Genomic DNA, 17,884 nt, shown 5'->3' on the forward strand with positions numbered 1-17,884 from the left:
CCCTTGCCTTGTGATTCATTTTCAATATTCAACGGAAAAGAAAAAAGACATAAAATAAGAGAAGATTCCGTGGCCTAATAAATTAAATTAAGGAACACATAATACACAGAGAAAGAAAAGTTGCTTGAGCTAAATTTAAGCATAATTTTCCAAATTTTATATGATGAAATTGACAGAGAGATGCCACCTAAAAATAAACAAATATATTAATTCACCTCCCTCTGATCTCTCTCTCTGCACGCTCCATCCATAGGCATAAATAAAATCCCTGTGAGGAGTATTCACCTTGTTTTCTGATTATTCTTTTCTCATCGATCAGCTGTAATTGCTTACCCAAAACTCCCTCTCTCTTTCTCTCTCCCTCATCTCTGTATGCAGCTGGGAGATCCAAGTGTGTTAGAGACCCCATCCGGCGAGCCCATGATGGCCACCGTGACGGCGGCTGCGGCGCCACCAGAAGCAACGGCCTCTGATGGTGGTGCAGAAGTCGAGATGATGGATAATATTGTCGGAATGGATGCAGCGAATTCAGGTGATGATGTTGATCAGAAGAGAAGTGGCGGCGGTGGAGGAGGAGGAGGAGGAGGAGGCAACCGGTGGCCTCGCCAAGAAACTTCTGCTCTATTGAAGATAAGGTCAGATATGGACGCTGCGTTTCGGGATTCCAGTCTTAAAGGTCCACTTTGGGAACAAGTTTCAAGGTATATATATAAATAATTAAGTTGAATTGTAAATCATTATTCCATGTTTGATACCTCTCTGTCTGCTCCCTCTTTTATAATTTTGAGCAGGCAAGTAGTAAACTGAAATGAAACTGCTCATCCTTCAAGTTCTTGCGTGATCTATCTCCATGATTACGATTTCCAAATCTAATGGTTTTCAAACTCATTTCCAATCTTATTTTTCTGGGCGAAAAATTCCACTCTTTCTTACATAATACTCCTCCGGTCCTAAATGTAAGACCCTTATACTAGAGAGTATAAAGGTCTTACATTTAGGACCGGAGGAGTGTATGCATATGCATGGAAGATGAAATTTAATTTCTCTCAGCACTGGATCTTGTTTCTCGGCCGCCAATATGATTGCTTCATCTTAATTTTCTGCTTGAGATTTGGTAAGAATCAAACGGAGTCATCATTCTGCCTTTCTATTGATGAGCTAAAGAAGAGTAGATTTCGCGATATAGATTAATGAATCATTCTGCATAATATATGAGAATCTTGTCCGAGCTTACTTAATTACTCAAGCTTTGTGAAAGTTTTCTGTATGTATTGTCTTCCTTCTTGGATTGTAACCCCTTGTTCATTAATGAGTACCCTTTTAGGTATGAAACCAACACAATATATTTTTTATTTAATATCAGCATCCTGAGAGAAACCAGTAAATGCTCGCTTTAGATTTAGTTTTTCCCTATTTGAACGAAAGCAGTAATTTTTTCTAATAATGGAAAGCGTTTTTTTTTTTCCTGTTATATACTTTTTTATGTATATCACTTTGTACGTATATACATAGGAAAATGGCAGAACTTGGATATAATCGAAGCGCAAAGAAGTGCAAGGAGAAGTTCGAGAACGTGTACAAGTACCACAAGAGAACCAAAGAAAGCAGAAGTGGTAAACCAGAGGGCAAAACCTACAAATTCTTCGATCAATTACAAGCCCTTGAAAATAAATTCACTGTCTCTCACCACACTCCTCCAAAACCTCCTCCGCCACAACCGCAACCTTCTTTCCAAATGTGGCCTAGCAATATTAATAATGATCCTACCACAGCTATCTCTTACGTCACTGCTATTCCATCCACCGTAAACCCTACTGTTGTTCCTCCGCCACCGGCGCCGACGAATGTTGCTGCCGCCACCATCACCAACCCTAAGAATTTGTCAAACAAGAGCATTTTCTCTTCTGTCACGACCACCTCGACCTCATCGTCAACTGCTTCTGATGAGGACATGGAAGAGAAGTACAGAAAGAAGAGAAGGATGAAGGACTACTTCCGCAGGCTGACGAGGCAGGTGTTGGCAAAGCAGGAGGAGATGCAGAAGAGGTTTCTAGAAGCCATTGAGAAGAGAGAGCGTGAAAGAGAAGCACAGATAGAAGCTTGGAGAGCTCAAGAGATGGCCAGGATCAATAGAGAGCATGACATTCTAGTCCAAGAAAGATCCACCGCAGCCGCCAAGGACGCCGCCGTCATTGCTTTTCTCCAGAAGTTAGCCGGTGGCCAGCAAAATCCGGCACCGCCACCGCCTCCTCCTCCGGCTCCACCTCAACCTGTAATGCAAGCAGTAGAACCTCGAGAACAACTGCAATTGCTGCCTATTGACAACAAGTTTGAAATCCAGAAAACGAATATAAACAACGGCCATAATAGTCCGGTGAGTGTTTCTAATTCTTCTTCAAGGTGGCCAAAGGCGGAAGTTCACGCATTGATAAGGCTAAGGACGAGCATGGACCCAAGGTACCAAGAGAATGGACCGAAAGGACCATTATGGGAGGACATATCAGCTGGAATGCAGAGGCTAGGGTACAATAGGAGCGCCAAGAGATGCAAAGAGAAGTGGGAGAACATCAACAAGTACTTCAAGAAAGTGAAGGAGAGTAACAAACAAAGGCGTGAGGATAGCAAAACTTGTCCTTATTTTCATGAGCTCGAGGCTCTTTACAGAGAGAAGAGCAAAAGCCACAACAGTATCGTCTTCGGTGCCGGCAATCCGAATCACGAAATGACCATGGAGCCGTTGATGGTGCAGCCGGAGCAGCAATGGAGGCCGCCTCCGCCACATGCGGAGGAGGAGGAAGGTGGTGGTGAGAGGGATAATATTGCGAATATGTTTCAGTACGAAGCGAAAGAAAGAGAGGGAGAAGAGGAGGAGGACATGGAAGAAGACGACGATGTTGTGGAGGATGAAGTTATGGAAGATGATCATCAAGAAGAAGGACGTTATGAGGTTGCAGCGACAAATAATAAACTTCCTTCAGTGGACAGTGTTGAATGAGCCGACAAGATAAGGCAAGTTTCTGATTGGAGGAGGATAAGCCTTTTGATTTTATTTCTTTATTATTATTACACTAACAATTTTAGCCTTTAAATTGTGAGAATCATGTAATTTTTTTAATCTTTGAAAGTGAATGATAGCGCGATCAAGTCGAATTTTAAAAAATAAAAAGTACTCCTCCGGTCCTTAATATAAGACCCATTTAACTAATTTGATTAGATTAAGGAAGTTAGGTAAGTTAGTTAATTATAAGAAATGTGGCACATTTTTCCTAAAATACCATAATCATCTTTCTTAATACCTCCTCTTCCTCTTCTACTTAATTATGATTGAGGGAGTATCTATAAGGGTAATTTAGAGAAAATTGATAAATATGAGAAATGGGTCTTATATTTAGGACCAAAACTAACTCAACAATTGGGTCCTATATAAAGGACCGGAGGAGTACCATTGTAGATTGATAGTATGCAAATATCAAAAAGCTTGATGTGATGCGAGCTGAGTTAGATTTCAAGAAGTCCCTTTTTAAGGATTAAGATTAAACATTTCCAACAATCAATCAAGAAATTAATTGTTAGTATTATCTTGATATATGGTTTTGAATAAGAGTGGGGATAAGTTGAGTTCTTTATCTGTAGCATTCTATTTTGGTAAAAAATTATTCGGCAAAATAAAATAATACAGCCTCCGGGTTTTAGAAGACTTCGTTTATAGCCTATGAAAGCGATCTTATAATTATGACCGGAGATAGTATTTATTACAGATCTCAAAACAATATAATAAATGAAAGTTGGATCTCCTATCCGTTGTACTTGATCCCTTTTTTGTTTTTGGGGATTGTGAAGTGTCACCCTCAAGCATGGTCATAACTCATAACAAATCATCAATATAAAAAAAGATAAAAATTATTAAAAATTTTAATCCACCTTCTTCTAAGTTAAAAGCGAAACCAAAAGGGGAAAAAAAAAATAACGGGCAAAAATAATTCAAATCCTTTGATTCTTACGATGCCCCGTCTGGAAAGCAAGGGCTTCTGGCGGCGGCATATTACGCTCATGTTGCGGGTGCGTGGGAGGGAAGCGTTTAGATCTTTTTATCCCTTTTTATGTATAGTTGAATTAATCTTTTAGAATGAGGAGAAAATGTGACATAAAAAAGGGCCAAACTACTCCTTCGGTCTTTAATATAGGATATAATTGTTAAGTTAATTTTAATCTTAAATATAATATTTATTTCTCATATTTATTAATTTTTACTAAATTACCCCTATGAATACTTGTTCAACCATAATCAAGTAAGTGAGGGATGAAAGATATTAAGAAAGATAATTATGGTGTTTTAGAAAAAAAAACATGTCATATTTTTCATAATAACTAACTTATCTAACTTTCTTAATTTAATTAAATTACTTAAATAGGTCTTATATTGAAACTTGAGGAGTTTTTTTTTAATATTTACATACCGGTTAAAAAAAAACTCAATATTTACATGTCAAATTTAATAATTTATAATTGGTTGGGGCTTGTGGATAATTAATATGCTTATTGAAGTTCTATATGTAACTCAGAAAAATAATAAATTTTTCATTTTATTTCCACTCAATACTCTCTCCATTTCAAGGATTGAGCATATTAATTAATTAAAAGAAGTAAGTACTTTACTAATTTTAAAATCCCTGTATGGATATTTTAAATAAAATACATAAAATACCTTACATATACACTGAAACAGAGAAGTTGCTAAAACACGTCTGATATCTAAATGGAAGAATAACTCAATGCAAAAAAAAAAAGTGACCCCAGTTGATCCGATAATACTTGAAGTTAACCATATCAGATAAAGATAATCATATTTAAAAAAAAAGATAACTCAAGTTGTAAGAAGCTGACAATACACAAAAGAGATGAGAAAGTGGGGGGAAGGGTCAGATTGCGGCGGGAATAAGAGATAAAAGAGAAAGGAAGAGGGCACATGGGCCAGCAAAGCAGACCTCAACTGCAACTACTTCTTGTCTTCTCCCCAAAGATACCTCCCCTCCCCTCTTCATCTCACTCCATCCATCTTTCCTCGTTTCGCAGCTTTTAAACTCACAATTTCATAATTTAAAAAAAAATTAAAGAAGGCGTTTAGTATCATTTAGGTTACAAGGCACTGACCCTATAATTTTTCTTCTCCTTCTTTTTTTTAATTAGTTATTCTGTAATTGTTTGAAAATATTGATGTACAAAGTATACATATTAGTAGCAATTGTGGCTTAGTTATTATGAGACAAGGAGTACGAAGAGGGATGGCAGCAGCCACATGAGATTAGAGAAAACCATGAAAAGGAATGAATAATGTTTTATGTATTAAATTTGGGTTAGTGACACACACACACACATGAAAATATATATATATATATATATGTGCCTCTTTAATTTTTTCCCTCAACTTTCCATGACCCAAGACCAGGAATCTTCTATGTTATATCATTCATATTACTCCAAATCTCTTACTATTTTTGTATTTGTTTGTGTGTTGACTTCTTCTTCTTTTTCTCATAAACATCAATATCATTATTAATCACTTGTTTTGCAAGTTGAAGATTTTAATGACCTGACAAACAAGGAAGAATGAGCCGATACAAAGAATGTGTGTATACAGATGATTATTCTTCGAGAGATAATTATAATCTGTTCAAATTTACCAATCCAGCACTATTGTCAGTGCGCTATCCCCATTTGAGCATATGCCTGTACATTAGGATCATCACTATATAAATAAAAATTCCCTTATATATATATATATAGTTAGATATCATACTATTTAGATATAATAAACAATACAAGTTATCTTAATTAGACTTATTCATGTAAATACGTGAACTCTCTTTAATTAAAAGAAAAATGTACTAAAAGATATTATTTTTTAATTTAAGGGAGTGCGCACTAATAATTTAAGATTATGAAAGAAATTAAACCCACGATCTCTCACTTATAAAAAAGTTTACATGTTATTAAATTATTAGGCCACTGGCTGCACTAAATAAGACTTTGAATGTAAATACTCACTCAAACAGATCAACTCCTTCATATATGAAAGATGGGCCGACTCTTTACCAACCCGTTTGAAGGCCCAATACATGGGAAACCTTCCTTTTTTAGAAAAAGGATGGGTTGTGTTTGATTCAATCTTTTTTAATTTATTAATTACTCCTCCTTCTCTTTTTATTTATTCTTTTACTTCTTTTTTATGGTGAGATTTTAGGTTTAATTTCAAATGTTTCTTCTTCTGCTTCACATAAAAGGAGTTCCGTAGCAGAGAACTGTTCCCGTATTAGATATGGCAAATACTAATCAACCTTAATCAACCTCGATGTTGCAACTAAATCCAAATAAATTAATGATTGCAACAAAGTTGGATTAAGCCACTAACCTATTGCTTTACCATCAAATCTCATCATTATAAAATCTTAAAAACAAAAATTAGCACACGCGTCATTTTCAACTAAGACAGCGTACTTTAATTAGCATGATCCACCCTTAATTATATTTATTTCATCTAATAATAATAATAACAACAACAAACCCATTTCGAGGATCACCAAGTCTTGACCAATTTTGTTGCCCTATCCCTTCCAGATCATCACATTCCTCCGATCAAAGCTTTGAAATCACACGCCATTAATAGACAAACCATGATCTTGTGGTGACCTTTTAAGAGATTACTTAGTGATTAATTAAACATATTTGCTAAAGCTAATGACAGAGACGTCACTGCCTTTTTATTTCAGTGTTTAAATGTGAATATCATATTCAACAGAAGCTAAACAGTAGCCTTCAGAATATGCATATATGGTCCCTTGCTGTTCATCATAGCTACACTGGACCACATCTATCTTAAACAAAGATGAGCTTTAATATATATAGATATATATTAAATATTTGTTGTCAGACTTTTTGATAAAAAAATATATAACACAAATTTATATATATTTCCAATCTGACGCCATGTTATTACTTAACAAGTTGAATTGCAGAACTACATATTCTTTTGAATTTTAATAACTATTTGCATGTGATCCCAAATTGAAGGAGATATTAATGATCTGTTTATAGCTCACAACTTAAGAATTAATCATTACAAAAAAAGAAAGGGTTATTGACACAGTTTAAGAATTTAGGAAAATTCATTAACAACTTTTAATTTTGCGCATTCATGGATAAATTTTTTTTTTCAAAAAAAAATTGTGCATTACAACTTTATGTCCTTATTTCTTGAAAGAGATCTTTAGGCATTATTTAAATTCCTCAAGTCTCAAAAAGAGCATCTGATTTTGGGAATGATGCTGCTATCCTCAGTCTCGTTCAATTTGTTTTATTTATATATAAAATGTATTTGTGTCAAACTCACAAGCATCACGCGCATGCATATTTATTAAACTTTGGTCAAAGCTTCGTATAATAGTATATTATGTAAATATAAATTAGCGTATGATTAGCTACATCTTAATATAAAAAAATTGATAGTTTAACTCTAAGTGCATGACAAAATAATCCTAATATAACAATAGATAAGTTAATCTAAATTTGCTGTTGGAAATTAAATCAAACAGCAAAGATCCCTTTCCCAACGACTAAAAATTCCTCAAGAATCTCTAGTGGACAACATGCCAAGGGTTGATTTTGACTTTCTTCTAAAGTTGATGCTTAACCCATTTTCTTGGAACCATTAAAATTTTCCCTGGAGAAGCTCTTGAGGAGAGAAAATGTTTGTATAGCTGCACCCAAATGTAGGTCTTAGTTATTTGGAAATTATAATGGATGGGTTTGACCTTAGATTAGGGTCATTGTCATGAAAATATGTACCGTAGTGTACAATTTCTCATTATATGAATGTGAGAGAGAGAGGAGCTAACACAAAATCCAAGAGCCAAAACAGCATAGTAAAAAATAGGAGCAGTAATTTTTTCCCCCACACTATCGCTTTTGAAAAAAAAAAATGTTTTTTTATTATTTTAAAATTTCAAGATAACGTTAATCACTATATTTTTTTCGATCATACCATTAGGGAGCAAGACATAGATAAATATAGAGAGAGTTGATGAAAAGTGTGGATTTAAAAAATAATCACATTAACCATATATCTTAATTTGTGTGTTAAAAAACAGGGTGATACATATTCATGTCTATCAAAAATTAAAGAAGCTAAATTGGTTTAACTAAAAAAGATCAACAATGTCAAGATTAATGATCCCTAATTGTCAATTAAGGCATGCTACAAGCCAGAGATCTATAGAAAAAAGTAGGACAACTAGTAGGACATCCACGATTTAAAAGAGTAATAGTTAACTAATGAATTAATTAAACGGTCATATTTTGCGGCATTCAAAACTATTATATATTGGTCTCTCTCTTCTTCTTTTTTTTCCATTCCTCTCATTTATGTTTTCTTAGTGCTGCAATTTTCACGCTCTATCAGTGTTTTAACATATTGTGGCAGAAAAAAAGGAGTAAAAAATTGAAAACACGATGACCATGTGATTGTGAAACCACACTACTCAACAATAAAGAGATGATTAATACATAATACTCTTCCGGTCCTTATTATAAGACCCAATTTGACTTTTTATTTAGTCCTAATTATAAGACCCAATCCATTTTCTCTTTTATATTTATGCATTTTTTTTCAAGATAATCCTTCTAATAATAATAGTTTTAGCTAATATACTTAATTAGCAAGGATATTTTAGGAATAACAACACTTATTTATTAACACTTTTTTTTTGGGTTCTCCAATAGATTTACACCATATATATGATAGTGAGACGAATATAGATTAATATTTGAAAAAAGTGTTACATTAGTTGATTGATCTGACCAATCTTCTTTTAGATTGATCTCGCACCATATGGGAGATCGGTGGCTTTGGAAGATTAAAAAGGGAATAAGGAATCATCACTACATGTTTAAATTATGGACCAAACACGTGGATTAATTTTTTTAACTAAATTCAGCACTATAACTAGAATAAGAATAAACCCGCTTTTTCTTATACGGTCCTACAGACAACCTGTTGGAGAAAATCAATATTATAATTGATATAAATCTCAATGTAATATATACTACCTCCGGTCCTTAATATAAGACCCTGTTTGACTTTTATTTTGGTCTTAAATATAAGACCCCAATTTACTTTGTCTCTCATATTTATACATTTTTTTTTCCAAAGTAACCCTTCTAACAATGATAGTTCTAATCAATACACTTGATTAGCAAGGATATTTTAGGAAAGACAACACCTATTTAGGACAAATAACTAACTCAACTTACTTTCTTAATCTCCTCAAATTAATTAACTGGCTCTTATAATTAGGACCGGAGGTAGTATAATATAGCAAGTCATATCATTCACAAACTATATGTGAAGTATGGACGATGCATCTCAATTATTTTTGAACTCTTCCAACTTGATTTTGTCATATATATAAGTAAGTTATTGTCTCCTTTATCTACAATGACTAAATTATATAAACAAATTAGAACCAGTGGTATTATACATATGCTCACTCTCTCACTATATGAGTATTGAAGAATTTTTCTTTTCTCTTACACGAAGTCATGTCCACAAATTGGAGCGCCCGCGCGCGCACACATATATATATTGTTAATTGGTTCTAATTAAATGTTTTAAATAATCTTACTGTAAACACAAAAGTCAAAGCCCCAACCCTCAAATTTCAAACTCTAAAATCCAAATTGAAAATCCTAAATTTGAACAATTCACCACATGCATGTTGAATGGTCAACTAGACCCCCCCCCAAAAAATGGATGGCATTTTGAAGGGCAGGGCATCCACTTGATTTGATTGTTGGGATAAATACTACTTCTTCTCCTCCGATTCCAAATATACGACTTATTTTATAGTGTAATTTATACTATAAAATGAGTCTTATATTTATGACTGGAGAAATATAAACCTTGATAAATAAGAGCGTGATTCATACACCCATCAAATTAGAAAACATAAACTTATATATCATTAAAAGTTTTAAAAATCTAAACCATCCAAATCATATTACAAGGATGAACATTCTGAATGCTCACTGCAGAGTCTTTATTATCACAAGAATTAATTAGTACCCAGTAAAAACGGCTAGCTAGTGATGATACATAATGTTGATGTCTTACAAATAGTATGGAATACGCGTACGTACGTGGTGATGAATGATATATTAATGAAGAGCTCATGAAAGTGAAGGATGGGAAATAGTATATATAAAAGGAAATAAACATAGATATTGAAACACAGGAGAGGCTGGATTATGCAGCGATGATGAGGAAGAGGGTTCAGCCAGAGCCAGTACACAGAGAGAGAGAGAGAGAGAGGGAGAGGGAGGAAGTGCATGCTAGTCAGGTTCCTTTCACTAAGGTTACGCCCAACTCACAAGATTCCTTCCCGTGGGCCCCACCCTCCGCGTGGGCTGTTGCCGTTTTCCTTCAACCTCCGCCCTTCCGCCTCCCCACCTTGTCTTCTCCTTTCGCCATATAATATATTATAAAAAAACAAACAAACAAAAAAAATTGAAATTATTAATTATATTTTTAACTATATTTTCATTTTCCTCTTAATATTTATTTTCCGTTTCATAATTCATCACGCCATAGTTTTTTCCGTCAGAAAAATTCTCCACATTAATATTAATAATTGTAGTAATGCCCTTCCCCAGCCTTATTAATTATTTGCCGATTATAAAATGAAAAACCCCTTCTGTACATGAGGTTTAATTAGGAAAAATCATAACAAAAAGGATCTTAAAAATTGAAAAATTGCAAATGGTGACTCATTACAACATTAGTAATAGTTTCGACAAGAACTAATCAGTAAATGACAACAATTTTTATAAACGTACAAGTCCTTTTATGTAATTTTTAAATTTTTAAAGCCTTTTTTTGTGATTTTTCTTTAATTAAACCGTGGCCCTACCACATGATCATTGGGTTCGTTTCAATTTCATGTGCAAAATAAAATTTCAAGATCGGAAACATTATGCATTTTTATAATAATTTAAAATTGAACTCCATCCTCATGCACATCATTATGACAAATATTTTTATGATAAAAACAGTTCAATTTAAAACTTTATGGACGCCTTCCTATCTACCACTGATTTTTAAGGTGTTTCCCTTTTTAACAATTTTTAATTTTATTACGGAATATGAAAATTCTGAGAAAATAATTGAAGTTTCTCGCAATTATTTCGGTCAGATCAAACTTGTTAAGTGATGTACATGTTGTAATTAGCTCGTACTGGTTCTTTCATATGCATATTAAAATTTCATTTGAAAATAATATAATGAAATGTATATACAAACAAATTATGCCTAATCTAAATCGTTAAAACAAATAAATTTTAGAAAAGATCACTAAAGCATTTGAACATGAGAAAAGTTTTAGGAAAAATTAAAATAAAGGACCAAAAATGACAATCGCCCCCATTTACACCAACATATTACTATAAGGTTTAAAAAAAAAAAGTATTCCCCTTATTCATTATTGTGAAAACTGAAAATCTTGAAATTTTCGCTCTTCCCTCATATTATTTATTTCTCCCCAAAAAAAATAAATAAATTTGTAAAAACAAAACATGTAGATCATCATTGACTATAAGCTACGAGACCACCAAAGTGCCAATCGCTCTTCCCCACCTCTATGCCCATGTGTCATTCTCCCGTACCTCCGTCCATTCGACATCAGCTGCAAACCCACCGCCGTCGCGTCGTCGCCGTATCCGCCGCCGCACTCCACCTCCGACAACCTTTGCAATCTCTCTGACCCACCTCACTCTGCTTGATTGGTTCACCTTCCTTTTGGCCCTTTCTTCTCTTTCTCTCTCTCACTCACTCAGAAGCACCCACTGAAGTAGCTGGCGTGCTTGCCACTATCTCGTAGGTACCACTTCCTCCATCATCGTCGTCGTCATCATCTTCTTCCTCTCTATCCTTGTCTTCCTCCTCATCTTCTTCTTCCATTGCATCATTTCCCGCGCTTCCCATCATCACCTGGGGCCCCGACGGCCGTGTATCTTGCAGCTGCGGCTGCGTCTGCGTCTGCGGTTGCGGCGGCCACTGCTGCTCTGGGCGCACCATGAGCGGCGTAGACATGTTATCCGGCGGCGGCGGCGGAGCTGACTGCAACTTGAACTTCTTTTCCCTGTATAGAGCATCCAGCTGGTGAAAGTAAGGACACGTCTTGGAATCTTCTGGTCTTCTCTTGTTGCTCTCCTTCACTTTCTTGAAGTACTTGTTGATGTTCTCCCACTTCTCTTTGCACCTCTTGGAGCTACGGTTGTACCCCAGTTTCCTCATTGCGGCAGAGATTTCCTCCCACAACGGCCCTTTCGGCCCATTCTCCTGGTACTTAGCGTCCAGGTTTGACCGCAGTTTTATCAGCGTCTCTACCTCCACTTTCGGCCACCTCGACGATGAGGTACCCGGCGTGGCCGAGGATGGCATCGTCAAATTACTGTTATCCCCGTTGTCAGTTTTCATTACAATTTCCATGCTCGTTATACCTTGTTGCGCTGATGGAGGCGGAGCCGGCGGTGGAGTAGAAAGAACCGAAGTTGATTGTTGCACCGTCACAGGTTGGAGTGGCTGCGGCGGCGGCGGTGCAATTACAGGCGCTGGTGCTGGTGCTGGTGCGGGAGTTGCCGTAGGCTGCGACGGAGGATTGGGAATGCTAATGTTATTTGTTGTCGGTGCCGGTTGACCGGGATTCTGCTGTTCAGCGATCTTCTGCAAGAAGGCCATAACAGCAGCGTCTTTTGCGGCCGCAATGGATCTTTCCTGCGCCAATATTTCTCTCTCCTTATTGATCCTGGCCATCTCCTGCATTCTCCAGGACTCCTCCCGAACCATTCTCTCGTGCTCGCGTTTCTCTATGGCTTCCAGAAACCTCTTCTGCAACTCCTCCTGCTTCTCTATCACCTCCTTCATCAGCCTCTCGAAGAAGTCCTTCCACTTCCTCTTCCGCTTCCGCCGAGCCTCTATCGTCTCATCAGACGACGTCGAAGACGAACTAGAATTGGACAAGAGATCCGTCGGTATGCTGGCGAACGAGGGTATAAAAGTAGGGTTTGCTGTGGTCGTCGTCGTCGATGCCGGTGGGGGTGGGTACAATGGAGGGATTGAAGAAGTGTTCATTGATGGAATAGTAGTAGAAGCATTAACATGAGGAGGAGGAGGATAAGGCGGTGCTACTTGTGGCGCCACCATCACTGAAGGAGGAGGTTGGGTGGTGGGGATGACGGAGACTGGTGGTGCAGGTAGAGGAGCGGCATTAGAAGAAGAGGATTGAATCAATAAAGAATTAGTATTATTATGAGGATGGTTTTGATGATGATGGTGCTGATCGAGAGCTTCTAACTGATCGAAGAAACGGTACGTTTTGCCGTATGGTTTTCCGGTTCGGCCTTCCTTGGTTCGCTTGTGGTACTTGTAAACGTTCTCGAATTTCTCCTTGCACTTCTTGGCGCTTCTGTGGTATCCCAGCTCTGCTAACTTCCTGGTATATAAGCAAAATTTCCCAAACAGAAACACAAAAAAAGAAATAAAAATGAAAAATAATAAAGACAAACAGAAAAAGCTTCTGCTGGGTTTATCTTATCTCGTGAAATTCAGATGTAAAAACAAATTGAGTGAGAATAACGGACATTGGAAGCACAAGTTGGAAGACTAAAATATTGAAAAGGGAGGGTGTGGTGGGGGAGAGAATTAATTCAAGTACCAAAGAATATCGTGAAATGAAAGGGAAGATAGGAAAGAGAAGAATAGGTATATATATGTAAATCTAATATAACTACCCATGATGAATTGATGCAGCAGAAATGTTTCCCATGGAAAACATATGAACCAGTTGATTGCGAGGTTGGATAATCGATATTCCGTAACACTGTAGGAAACTGAAAGAAAAGGGGACTAAAATCCGTCTTGGGAGAGAATTCAATTCCGGTCGGTAATCACTTACTTGGAAAATTTAACATGAATCCAAGTGAATGCCAGAAAGGCAAAATTAAATCAAACCCAGATCATGAATGATGTGTTCTTCTTTCCCGAAATCTCAAAGCAGAAAGTGTGTGCAAGAAAAGGGGGGGATTGAAAGAGGGAAAAATGCAAAAGGTGATGTAAAAGACTTGAAGCTGATAGAGAGAGAAAAAGGAAATTGAAGAAGAAGACACTGGGGAAAAGAAAAGATAAAAACAGCTGCGATTTTTTTCTTTCTCAGATCTCAAACCAATGAAGTGAATTCCTTCGGCTGGGATTCGCCTTCAATTATCAGAAACCACCGTCCGCCGTATGAAACTGAACAAAAGAATTTTTCTTTTTCTTTTTACCTGGAAACCTCATCCCACAAGGGACCCTTAACGCTGGCATCTCGAAACGCGACGTCCATGTCGGAGCGTATCTTCAAGAGCGCCAGAGTCTCCTGGCGGGGCCACCGGTTACCGCCGAAGCTTCTGTCCCCACCACCACCCTCTTCGCCTGAATTCGATCCAGCTCCCCCACCACCGCCAGCCGCCGCCACAATTGCTGACTCACCGCCGTCATGGGCTTCTGCAGCTCCTCCAGCAGATGCTGCAGCAGCAGCGGTGGCGGCCGCAGCATCATCTCCAGAGCTAGCGCCCCCACCTTCCAACGCAGTTGAGTCCCCCAGCATAGGACTCTTATTCTCTTAATTCTTCCCCTCTATATTTCACAAGACAGCAGCGGAAGCAGCAAATTACAGTATATCTGTGCGTTCAGTAGAGTCGCGAGGAGGAAAAAATTAAAATCATAAATCCGCGATAAACAGAGAGAAAGCGAGGAAGCAAAGAGGAGAAAGAAAGGGTGGTGGTGAATTTCTTGGATGGTTTTTATTATGATAGAGCCCGCAATTTATTTATTTATTTTGGTGGGATCTGCTTGTCAATCTCAAGAACACTTTTTTTTTTTATTGTTATTATATTTCGACATTGTAATAAATATTTTTTTCCCGTTCCGTGGAATCTTCAGTCTTTTAGTTCAATTAACCTGGGTTTTCTCACTGTAATAATAAAAAGTGGCACAGAAAGATATAATACAGATATTTATTCATTTATTAATTATTTTCTCGGGTACCAATAATTGAATTAATTAAAAAAAAATTTTCTCAAAAAATTATTGAATAACCACAGAGATTTTTTAACACCTGCACAAACAGACGATCCTGATAATAAGTTGGTTTTTGTCTGTCCAGCTATATTTAGTTAAAAGCCGGCCCATGTAGGTCAGCCTTTCTTTTTCCCTCAATTTTTAATTCCTTCAAAATTAAAAATGCAATATAAATCATATCGAACGCCGTAATTAAATGAGAAAACATTAAACAAAAGTATAATTTTTTTTATTTAATGAAGAAGTCGTTAAAATGTGATAATAATGTAAATAAATCTCTGAAAAAAGTTAGAGAGTGTGTGTATATTTTTTTTGCTTAAAAAATTTTGGTATTTAAATTAATTTGAAAAGGTTGCTTGAGGGGTTTGGATATCAGCGGCGGTTGGGGGGCGAGGAAATGACGGAAGTGGCCCTAACATGGTTCCAGCATTGCCCTTTAATCATTGAAGCTAAATCAGGATATATTTTATTTGCATCCACGGGCTCCTGATCTGGGTTTGTCTCTCTGGTGTCTTATTTTATTTCTTGTGAAATTACCAGAATACTCCTAGTATAATAAAGTTTTACTGATTAAAATTTCTTTCTTTAAAAAAAAAAAAAAAAGTGGCTTGCAATTTTCAACTTGATGGGTGCAACTGTTGTACTCTACATACATGTGCAGGTGTGGCCTCTTTGGGTCCTACCCTGACCGTGACACTGTCACTTTTCGCAACCCTGCCTTCAGTTATTATATAACTTTTACTATAATTATCTGTTTCCCATTATATTTATTATAAATTACTTCTTTTAATAATTGAATTAAAATGGGAGCATATAAAAAATCATAAGTTAAATAATACTCGTAATTGCGTGTGAAACTACAGAATTAGAGATGTGAAAGACACATTTACCAGCCCTTCTGTCCAACTTGGTTGAATTAAATGGATCAAGTGGGTTGAATTATCCTTTCCATATTTTCAAATTAATTTACAATTTCATGTCCACTTCCAAATTGGACCACACACCATTGGTTGGGACAAGTTTAGATAAAGTGATGCTGATATATATGACATATTTATTCTAACTAGCTTCACTTTTTATTCTATTAATTATTTAACATATCAATATATATATCCGAGTTAAATGTTTTTATCTGTTAACTAATTTTTTACACCAAGATAGATAATTATATTTTGTGTGATCTGTAAAGTGTTAATAGAAAGTATTGGAAATGATTTTTCCGTTTTGCTTGGAGTGGCAACCATGGTGGATAAACTAGTTAGATGTCGGTCATATTTTTATATCAATATATACGTATATGCACATTAATTTTATTTTACTGGGTTGAATATGATTTTTACCCAAAAAGATAGGAAGATTTCAGAAAAAGAATCCTAAAATTATTTTTTTTTCAATTCAGGCCCCTAACACTTTAAAATAACAGAGAAAGAAGTTAACTCAAATTGAAATTTTGAAATTCAAGATAAATGATAAAAATGCCCATTTCTGAATAACAATTTATCTGGAAATAATAAGTTCTGATTGTGAAATAACAAGTCTCAATTTGGGATTAATAATATATTTTTTCTAATGCATAATATGTGAATTAATTAAAAATGACAATAATTTATCTATGAATAATAAGTCCTGATTGTAAAATTATAAATTTTGATTTGGGATTAACTACATGTTTTTTCCTTATGCATAATGTGAAATAACATGTAAATCAAATAAAAGTAATAATAATTCATCTAAGAATAACAAGTCCTGATTATGAAATTATAAATATCAATTTGGGATTAATAACATGTTTTTTCAATAGAATCAATAAAAGAGCATTTTTGTCATTTTCTTAATTTTAAAATTTTGATTTGGGTTTACTTGTTCCTTTATTATTTTGAAATGTTAGGTGTCTGAATTGGATAATACTAATTTCAAGATTCTTTTTCTAAAATTTTCTTAAAAAAATTTTGTGTGGGAGCAGCAGTATCTAGAAGTATTTTTAGCTTCTCATTATCTTTAAAGTGTTAAGAAAGAGCAATGTGACATTTTTTATTAAAGAATCAGCGTTAATTATTAAAAATTAAGATTGATTATTAATATTTTTAACAAAAATAACGGTATTAGTTTTTTAACAGTTTCGTGGTCATTAAATAAGAAACTTCTGACTTTTATGATAAAAACGACTCTTAATTCTTTTTATTTGATTATTAGATTTTGTGTAATTCGCAATGTATTAATTGATGAAAGTATTGAAAATGATTTTTCCGTTTTTTGTTTTTTCGGAGTGGGAACCACTGTGGAAAAACTAGTTAGATGTAGGTCATATTATTATTATGGCACGCCATTTATGAAACAGAAGTAAATGGTGGACAATTCTGTTGAATTTGTGACCTACCCTAATAAATGGGCATCAAAATTTTGATGGCTGTAATTGTGCCAAGATCCCAGCTTATCTATTTCAAAATTTTTTATTAAAAATAATTTATTTTGTCATTAAAAAGAAATTAATTAATAAAAATAATATTCGGGACCATATAGTGCTAGCTAGCCCTATTGACGGTGGTCTGATTTATTGGATATAAATTTTCCATATTTATATTACTTTATCAAAGGCACTGGCTCCTCCCCACACTACATATACTTCTCCGGTCCTTAATATAGAACTTAATTATTGAGTTGGTTTTAGTCTTAAATATAAACTCATTTCTCATATTTATCACATTTCTCTAAATTACC

At 35.4% G+C, this 17,884-nt stretch overlaps 1 protein-coding gene, 1 long non-coding RNA gene and 1 pseudogene across 2 annotated transcripts; 1 reads left to right on the forward strand and 2 right to left on the reverse strand.

Moving 5' to 3' along the window:
• The first annotated feature begins 247 nt into the window (after window positions 1-247).
• On the forward strand, window positions 248-2,874 carry LOC114729861 (trihelix transcription factor GT-2-like; annotated as a pseudogene).
• Window positions 2,875-3,114: 240 nt separating this feature from the next.
• On the reverse strand, window positions 3,115-3,604 carry LOC114729871 (uncharacterized). Its single transcript, XR_003738787.1, has 2 exons — window positions 3,444-3,604; window positions 3,115-3,169 (listed from the first exon to the last, which is right to left on the reverse strand). It is a non-coding gene; the product is annotated as an uncharacterized LOC114729871 (long non-coding RNA).
• A 7,695-nt stretch (window positions 3,605-11,299) lies between these two features.
• LOC114729841 (trihelix transcription factor GT-2) lies at window positions 11,300-14,823 on the reverse strand. Its single transcript, XM_028916882.1, has 2 exons — window positions 14,371-14,823; window positions 11,300-13,541 (listed from the first exon to the last, which is right to left on the reverse strand). The coding sequence occupies exons 1-2, from the start codon at window positions 14,691-14,693 to the stop codon at window positions 11,876-11,878; spliced, it is 1,989 nt and encodes a 662-aa protein (XP_028772715.1). The 5' UTR covers window positions 14,694-14,823; the 3' UTR covers window positions 11,300-11,875.
• Between the last annotated feature and the right edge of the window lie 3,061 nt (window positions 14,824-17,884).

This window comes from Neltuma alba, unplaced genomic scaffold (genome assembly GCF_004799145.2).
Source record: "Neltuma alba isolate B1F8T4 unplaced genomic scaffold, ASM479914v2 tig00002487_pilon, whole genome shotgun sequence".
Classification (NCBI taxonomy): Eukaryota; Viridiplantae; Streptophyta; class Magnoliopsida; order Fabales; family Fabaceae; genus Neltuma; species Neltuma alba.

Coding starts and splice junctions, on each gene's coding strand:
- LOC114729841 (XM_028916882.1), bottom strand. CDS start 14,693: ATGCTGGGGGACTCAACTGCGTTGGAAGGTGGGGGCGCTAGCTCTGGA. Junction 13,542..14,370: donor TTGTGGGATGAGGTTTCCAG/GTAAAAAGAAAA, acceptor CTTATATACCAG/GAAGTTAGCAGAGCTGGGAT.